This window comes from Gossypium hirsutum, chromosome D07 (genome assembly GCF_007990345.1).
Source record: "Gossypium hirsutum isolate 1008001.06 chromosome D07, Gossypium_hirsutum_v2.1, whole genome shotgun sequence".
In the NCBI taxonomy this organism is placed as follows: Eukaryota; Viridiplantae; Streptophyta; class Magnoliopsida; order Malvales; family Malvaceae; genus Gossypium; species Gossypium hirsutum.
The window spans coordinates 20,773,636-20,782,525 of record NC_053443.1 but is presented as its reverse complement, the minus strand read 5'-3'; the positions used below and the strand labels follow the sequence as shown (position 1 = coordinate 20,782,525).

General features: G+C 34.9%; 1 protein-coding gene across 12 annotated transcripts; it reads left to right on the top strand.

Annotated features, from left to right (window-relative positions):
• The first annotated feature begins 599 nt into the window (after positions 1-599).
• LOC107954373 (flowering time control protein FCA) lies at positions 600-7,248 on the top strand. 12 transcript variants are annotated; one of them, XM_016889914.2, is made up of 15 exons: positions 601-1,256; positions 1,468-1,538; positions 1,725-1,803; positions 2,003-2,085; positions 2,182-2,233; positions 2,609-2,676; positions 3,320-3,386; positions 3,993-4,072; positions 4,173-4,237; positions 4,685-4,744; positions 4,845-5,175; positions 5,844-6,005; positions 6,100-6,231; positions 6,562-6,634; positions 6,830-7,248. In XM_016889914.2, exons 1-14 carry the CDS (start codon positions 722-724, stop codon positions 6,622-6,624), a joined length of 1,848 nt encoding a protein of 615 aa, XP_016745403.1. In that variant the 5' UTR covers positions 601-721; the 3' UTR covers positions 6,625-6,634; positions 6,830-7,248. The 12 variants fall into 12 exon arrangements, with proteins under 12 accessions (XP_040952590.1, XP_040952592.1, XP_040952591.1 ...); XM_016889915.2 differs by having other exon boundaries at positions 6,562-6,637; XM_016889911.2 differs by having other exon boundaries at positions 6,100-6,294.
• Positions 7,249-8,890: the final 1,642 nt, after the last annotated feature.

Here is an 8,890-nt window from a genome sequence, read left to right as displayed (position 1 = left end):
TACCAATGTTTGAATACCTTGATTTTTTCCTTGAACCATGCGATACCTATTCTCTAAGTTGGCTATTCGAACTGTATGATTCAGATTTGAACAAATTTCCCAAATCCATGATTTTGAATGACAAGGAAGAAGAAGAATAACAATTTCCTAAGGTTTATGGTAAATTGAGATAATGAGAGGAGAAGGATTTCAATCCGGGTTTCTTAAGAGATAGTGATTTCTTGAAGATTGGAGATTGCTGAAGGATTTTGATCGTAATAATTTTAGGGATTTCACGATTTGGGAATAAGGGTTAAGGATTTAACGATATGTTTTAATTTTACCTATAATTTTTTTTACAAATTATTTATTTCTTTTTTAATTTCATATTTAATTCTTTTTTTTACATGTCATCATGTGACATAGGCTACTTTGGTGGCCAACTCATGTCTACTATTAAAATTGAGATGATTTCTAGAAAAATTGTAACTTGAGGGCATTAATCCAAAAAAAAAAGGTCAATGGCTCAAACACAAAAACTCCTAGACGTTGAGGGTATTTTAAATAATTATACCTTAATTTTATCTCGTTAAGTAACAAAAACATATTAACTATGCAGAGTTGGGTTTCTCATAAAACAGTAAAAACAGTTCAGCTTTTTTCTACTCTTCTTTTTCCTCCTCCTCTTTACTTCACTGTTTATATTATCCCTGCTAGGGTTTTGAACCAATCGTCTGAATAGATGGAGAGACACAGAGATCGCGGAGAACGTTTCAACGATCACCCGCCCTTAAATCCTACTCCTTGGTATACCAATGCCCAAAGACCTAATTTCCCTCCCGACTACCACCATCAACACCACTATCATCCTTACAACCACCACCATAACCCCCAGCAATTCGACTATTGCCCTACCCAGCAGCAATTCGATCACCGGCCTACCCAACAGCCATTCGAACACCGGCCTACCCAACAGCAATTTGATCACCGGCCTAACCAACAACCATTCGAACACCGGCCTAACCAACAGCCATTCGAGCACCGGCCTAACCAGCAGCAATTCGATCACCGGCCTACCCAGCAGCAATTTGAACACCAATCTAGTCAGCAGCAATTTGAACACCAGCCTGGCAATCAGCATCACTTTGAACGCTTCCCGGAGCAGCACCAGCAACCGATCAGTGAACAAAACGACGCGTTCTGGTCCAACGGTGGCAACGGTCCCAATGCCGGTCGAAAAAGAGGGTTTCACGATTCTGGCCGAGGAGCCTCTCCTGGTAACAGCGTAACATTACCCATTCATATTTTAACTTCTTTTTTTTCCTTTCATTAGAATTTAAGCTCACTTCGGCTGTGCCTATTTGCTCCTTTTCTTCTTCTTCTTTTTTTCTTGGAATTCTTTATATTATTATTTTTACAATTTATGAACCTTTTTTTGGAAGTTACAGAACTCTTATATTTTTTTCATTCCTCTTAAATAAAATTTAGACCATAACGAAGGAAGCAGTCTAGCAAAACTATATATAGCAACGGTTCCAAAAACTGCAACTGAAGAATCCGTAAGCCATTATGATTTTCTTTGCAATTTTTTTAGTCATTGTAGCATCGGTTACTGGCTTCCTTGAATCCATTAGTAAAATGTGTTTGCGTAAGGGGATTATTTTTGTTATAGCTATTAGTTCCTAATATAACTCTTTGGTAGTTCACTGAGCATGTGGTGTAACTGTTTTTCTTTTTTTGGTTAGATCCGCTTCATGTTTCAAGAACATGGAAATGTTGTTGAGGTGATTCAACCAAAGGATAAGAAAACTGGTGAACGACATGGTATACAATCTTTTATATGCTAGAGTGAGTTGTGACTTGTGATTTTATTTTTAAGCGAAATTAGTTTTGTTATCAACAAAGTGGCTGCTTTCAGCAAATGGAATGCCGACACTTATTTGTCATAGACCTTTAAAGTTGCAATAGATAATAATCTGCTCGGTAATGTTATTCACGTGCATGTAAACTGTGCTGCTTTTAGGATATTGTTTTGTGAAATATGCAATGTTTGAGGAAGCTGAGAGAGCTATTGCAGCTTTAAACAATCGGTATATGTTTCCTGGGGTAAGTTCTTTATTTGCAGTCAGATAAGGAAATTTCATGGATATTGGTTAAAGTTTTGTGGTTAGGATCACCATTTAGTAAATTTGGTTTTCCCAGGAATCGACTACCATCAAAGTCAGATATGCTGATGCTGAACGAGACCGGCCTGGTAAGTGTTTACCTTTTAGAACTTATATGTATTGCTTGTAGACCTTGGTCACTATTCTATATATTGCATTTAACACCTTGAAAACATGTCAACTTTTATACATATTTAGAAGTTAAATTCTGCTAGAGACAGGAGATTTATGTTCACGAGATAACCAAATGAACAGACTTTTAGGTTTTAAGGATAATAAGATTTCTTGCTGCAAGCAAACAGTTAAATGCACTAAAGTGAGGAAAGGAGAAGTAGGAAACTTTCGGGAATGCTTGCTACTTTTCAAAACTTTTTGGTGATGCCAGAATTTTAAAAAATTGCAATACAGTTTTGATTTTTGTCTTGTCTATTTTGTTCTCAGTTCTTTGTTTGTTTCTGTGGTAGGGCCACTTCCAGACAAATTATATGTGGGTTGCCTAAATAAACAAGCTTCTAAAAGGGAGATTGAAGAAGTATGTTCTGAATACACTTGAGAGTTGATGCTTAATTTGCTTTCATCTGTACCCAATAATTTCATTCCTCCTGCTTGATTACTATTTCTTAAGTCTAATCTGACATCCAAGATTATAAGAGAGATTTAAGGCAGAGAAAGAGAGTAGGGGGGAGGGGTATGGGCTGGATGTAGACACTAGAGATTGCCATTCTGCCCGAGGGTTTTAGCTATTACTGAATGTATGTCTTTACATTTCATTCCCTAGCACTGGTTTAATCCCTTCAGATGAGAAGATATGCTGTTTATGTTTGACCGTAAGAATTTTGTGTTATGCATGAAGCAGCCTGCAAACAGTAATAAGATGCATTTTTAGTTGCTTGCATGCATGATGGATTCTATTGGGACATTTTATATTTGATGACTGAGTTACATTATTCTGCTTAGGTTACTTATATGATTGCATTAATGTGTATGTATGCATTTCAATTCTTTAAAGCCTGACTCATGGCATGCTGGATTGGGCATTTGATTGTAAAACCTGATTTTTATTTTTTCCATTCTCATCTCTATACTACACCTATTTTGTTCCCTCAGTCAATATTGGTTAATTAAATTTCCTAGTAGTGTTTTGAGTTGTATTCAGCAAATAATTCTTCTTTCAGATATTTTCTCACTATGGTCATGTTCTAGACGTCTTCATTATGCGTGACGAGCACAGGGAACACCGCGGTTTGTTCTTATCATTCTTAGTCATCTCTTTCTTTACTATCAATTTCAAACCTGCTTTCTTAGAATGGACATATTGGAGATGATAATTTGCTTTATCTGCCATTTTGATGTCATCAAATTAGCTGCAGTTTTACAATTGAATGTTGAATGTTTTATTTAGTTGTATCCTTTTCCATTTTTAGGACAGTTTCTTTGACTCTGTTTTCGTGACACTTATGGTACTAATTCTCAAAAGCAACCCTGTTTAATTACTTCCTTCTTTCTTTTCTTGAAAATATTATCTGCTTGTTTTCGCTTTGATTAATCAAAAAGTGTACAAATAATCATAATGATGCTCCACGTTTTATCAATAAATGTAGGCATCATTACTATTTTATGTTATCTCGTGTGGTCTGTGGTTCTTCTTTATCTCTAAAAACTGCTTCGTTAAAAGTTTATGCTCTAAGATTAAAACTCATCCTATTGTTTGCTTTATCATCTTGTCTTGATTTCTTTAGCATTGCATGCTTTAACCCCTTTTCTCCCTGTTGAATCATTGCAATAGTTAAATGTTATGAGGGTTTAACTATGGCTGCTTCTGAAATAGACGTTTATACTTTTATGAAGGATGTGGATTTGTCCAATTTTCTCAAAGAGATATGGCTCAGGCAGCTATCAGAGGATTAAGCGGAATTTTCACCATGAAAGTAATGCTTATAAATTATCATTTTGTCATGTCTATATCAGCTTATGCTAATGAAGAGTACTGATTTAGCTGTTCTGTTCTTATCTCCTTGGCTTTATTAGGGTTGTGACCAGCCATTGATTGTTCGATCTGCAAATCCAAAGAGACCTCGGAATGGGGAACCAAGGTTTCTTCCTGGATGCTTTCTTTGTTTCATTGTAGTTAGAACCGTACATTGATGTTTTGTTTGTTACTAACAGGTTATGAATGAATTGCATTTTGACTCGTGCCAGACATTGGCCACCTAACTGATTGACATTTAATTACAATAGACCTTCATATCAGGCTTTCTAGTTGGATATTTCAACCTGCAATTTAGCAACACTTTTTTGCACTGTTAGTTCTACTTGTATTTGGCTTTTAAAATTGCTTTAATAATTTGGCCGATAATTTTCTGATAGGGTTGGTGTACTTGAAACCATTGAGATGTCCAAAAATAGATGTTGAGTTGTTGGTGGAATTATAGAAACATGATTTATTGTCTCATTCGGCTTGCAACTGTATGCTTTATTACAACTTACTCTTTCATGGTTAAACTATGTTGACATATTGCTCCAACTTGCTCTGTTTCCAGAGGCAATTATGCTTTTAATAGCATGCCTTCTGGCCCACATCCTCAAGAATTGGCTATGAGGTAAGTTCTTTCCCCTTAATTTTTCTTTTTTTGCTTTTTAGCATTTTATTCATGTTCAATAAATTTGATGGACCTTCTATTTGTTGTTTGCTTGTTCCAGATCTATGCAAAATCTTGGTGATTCTATGGCAGGACATATACCGCCCAATGCATCATATCCCGGGCAGCACATTTCTACAAATCCACAACCACAGGGTGTTTCTCATTGGGCAAACCCTCAAGTTGCAGCATGTCATGTTACTTATCAATCATATCCTCCAGTTCAGCAAGCACACTCACAACCAACTTCACTGCCATCGCAGCAAACACAAACTCTACAGGGAAGTTCTCAATCATCTCACCCAGCTGATTCTGAGCAGAAACAGCAGCCTCTTATACCACCAGCATCACAAGTTCCATCCCAGCAGAATGGGAATGTCCCCAAGCTAGAGGTACGAAGGTTTATTTTATAAATTTAGTGATCAAAATATTTTCATTTTATTATTTTGTTACTAGAAGTCTAGAAAATTTAAATGCTGAGCACAAAGGTGGCTAGAGAGTCCAATCTATCATTGGAGCTTTTATCTGTCGTTGCTACTATGCTTTGGACTAACAGAGGTACTGCAGGTGGTATTATTACTCATAGTCTATCTTCTTATATGAATCCATGCCCCTTTTGGTGGAGAAACATTTTCCATACCCTACTTGTCTAAAAGCGAAACTGCAGTATACTAATTACTGACATCATAGATACTCTGCTACACTGTAAATTAGCAACAATTATGATTCCACAAGGAGATCTGAGAATTCTTCAGAATGTTGTATTCCTAAGAAAAGTAAGGACTTTTTCAAATTCTTAAAGCCTCTACAATCTCAAGCAATAGAAAAGAACTCTTGAACTCCGAATAGAAAATAGATGTAGTTATCATGTCATATGCATGATTTCCTGCTTATTCTTTGTTCTATGAAGAATGATATGTTGTTGTTATACCTGACTGGTAGTCCCCTTGTCAGTGTTGACACAATTATCTTCTTATTCCCTTTTCTCTGTTTATTTTCTCCCCTTACGATAATGTGCTGCTAGTTAAATATTTGACTTCAATTTATCATATTTCTCCAGTCTCCACAGACTGGAAGTAGCCAGCCAATTGCTGCTACTTCAGTTGTGCCGATAGTCCCCCAAAGTCTTGAGACAGTGGCTTTGCAAGAGTCTGATTGGAGTGAACACACCTGCCCAGAGGGAAACAAGTATTACTATAATTGTGTCACTTGTGAAAGCAGAGTAAGTTTCATGCATTATCCCATTGTTGCATTATGCTGATTGTAAATTCTCTTTCCAAGCAACTTTAGCAATCTACTTAAAACTTGTGTTGTAGTGGAATAAACCAGAGGAATTTGCATTATTTGAGAAACTGTTGCAGAAGCAACAAAAGGTGCAAAATCCTAGCCAACATATTCAGCCTGACTCAACTGGTCCCTCTGTTAAACAAGTTTCTCAAAGTCAAGAGGTGCAGCTTCAGACCTACCCAATGCATCTGAAACTTGAAGTGGAACAACCTTTTTCAACATTGGTTAGAATATTAAAAAAAAATTCTTCAAGAGTTTTTCAATATTTCATTTTTTTGTTGCACCCTTTTTCAGCCCAGAGACATTGTGCTAATAACTGATGAGTAACCAATACAGATATTTTTTTCTGCAAAAGTTTTATACAGTTTTTTTTTTTTCCTTAAAGACATAACTTGCGTCTGTCATGCTTCATTTCATTCCCTGTTTCCTTATCATGGCATTTCTAAATGAAGTTGTGACTTGCTTAACTTCAGTTCATTCTGATTTTCCAGGGGATGGGCCATATGGAAATCAAGTCAGAAACAAGTCCTGTTGTGGATTTAACTTGTGTTTAACTGCTATCAGGTGGCAGCATCTTAATTATTCATTCTGATTGAATCTGCATGATTAGGGGTTGTCCAGTTTGTCTAGCCTTTCGTGCTATAAACAATTTGCTATTTCTGATTTTGATTATAGCAAGAAACTCATGTAGACCAGGCACATATTCCCTTAGGCTTCTCTCTCTCTCTCTCCCCTTTCTGATTAATTTTGGCATTGCAGTGAGTTTCACGGAACCACAAGGAATCTTCAAAGGTTATGTTTATCTGCATTGTTCTCTCTTAAAACAAAGAATTGACATGGGGTAAGTTTAATTAAGAACCAAAGTTGCAGCTTTGTAAAGCATTTATTAGTCAAAGGTGGAGGGATGCTGCTGTTATTACTTTCAGAGTGACATCATCCAGTTGTTATTAGGCTACATAAATACATAATAGTTAGTTTGTAAAATATCTCTATTTTTCCTTAGCTTAGAGTGGTTTAATGACAACCCTGGTAGTGAAAATACTGACTCTTGTTTGTGTTTTTTTAACTTATGTTGACGACATTTACAATTCTAAATAGAACTGTAGACCTGTTGCTACATGTTCTTGCTATTGCAGTTTAAGTTATCATTTGACAGAATTAAAAAGGAAATTTACAGATGTGCAGCAAAGCCGTTTCTTAATGTTTTCTCCCCTAACCCCATTGCAGTTAGTAGTGTTTGACATGGCCATCTTCTCGGAAGCATGCGGAAACATTACGCTGCTAGTCCAAAGGTTTTTTCCTGATCTTTTTTAGGACTTGACTTAGAGCCGCATATATTTTATTTGTTAAATTGGATAAATGAAATATTCAGTTATCATTTTAAAAATCAACAGTTAAAGATTATATTTTTATTCCTTTTTTTTTAATGATTTAGAGGCCGCTATGAAAGGATTTTTTCCTTTTACATGGGAATTACATGAAGGGTTATTAGGCCGACCTCATATTCCCACCTTATTGGCTAAACTATGAATTAATTGCAGCCTAAGGATAAGAATACTTTTGGTACATTAACTAGCCAAAAGTTCTGTAGGTTACCATGCATGAAAAGCTGCAGCTCATATGTCTTTTGCATTCGACACCTAATCATCCATCAACAATATATATGTATATATATTTACTAGTGACAGACACGGCCGGCACCCAGGCATACAACCAGAAACAAACTTTGGATAGTGATTTTAAGTTTAGATGCATTATATCTGAATAAAAGAATCATGCCTCGTAGATAAGAGAGGCCGACAATATATTCTTAACAGTGGCAATCTCACATGACATTATATTATGGAATACTACGTGAAAGTATCATTGTCTCTTACACACTTTGTGAATACCCCATAATATTACATTTTTCCTTTTACTTCCCAGTATCCCTTCAAACATATAAATTTGCATTTTCTTCCTTGTTTCAAAGGATAAATATGAGACCTGCTTTCTTTTTATTTTTAGAAAGTTTGGATGTCGCTTCACACTCACAATCCAGTCACGGGCTTTTTTTCCTCCTTTAATTTTATTGTTTCTGTTCGGGCTGACTGTAGACCACAGATTTGGTCTACAAAGAAATTATCAATTACGGGCCCAACAGTACTGGACTCACTTGTCGGCTTTTTAATGGACCCTGCATTACTAATGTTACATTAGCAGCACGGGCCACAAAGAAATATTACTACAAGAGAAAAATACTTGTATTTGAATTTTGAACCTAATATAACATGATTTTCAACATCTCAATTTTATCATTTTAATTAAAGTCTCATTTATTTTTAATATTAGTATTTTATAAATATATTTGTCACATCTTTTCTTTTACCAATGTTGTGAGTGTGTCATAATCTAATACTATATTGAAGTGTTTGATTCAGTTGATGTCACGAATTAATTTAACAAAGTAATAAGTATCACAACGTTTTTTTTTATATGAAAGCAACGAAAAAAGGTCAATTTAACCCATAATTAAAAAGAAAAAGAAAAACACGTTTAATGGGATTTAAATAAGTTTATATCTTACCATTTTAACTAAAGCGATCTTTTATAAATATTAATATTTAAAATCACGTGTTAAATATTATATTACTTATTGAATTTTTAATTCATATAATAAATGAAAATTAACATATTGCAAAATAATAAATACATTTAAAACATATAAATTATTTAATAATTTAAATATTGAAATAAAAAAATTCAAATCATAAGTACAATATTAAAAAAATTTAATGTACTCTTCTTCACTCTTTGCTTTTTATTTTTTTTCATAATACT

Bases quoted from the DNA above. Each gene is read 5' to 3' on its own strand.
- LOC107954373 (XM_016889911.2), top strand. From the start codon at position 722: ATGGAGAGACACAGAGATCGCGGAGAACGTTTCAACGATCACCCGCCC. The intron at 2,086-2,181 runs GTAAGTTCTTTA...TGGTTTTCCCAG, and splicing joins ATCGGTATATGTTTCCTGGG to GAATCGACTACCATCAAAGT. The intron at 5,176-5,843 runs GTACGAAGGTTT...ATATTTCTCCAG, and splicing joins GGAATGTCCCCAAGCTAGAG to TCTCCACAGACTGGAAGTAG.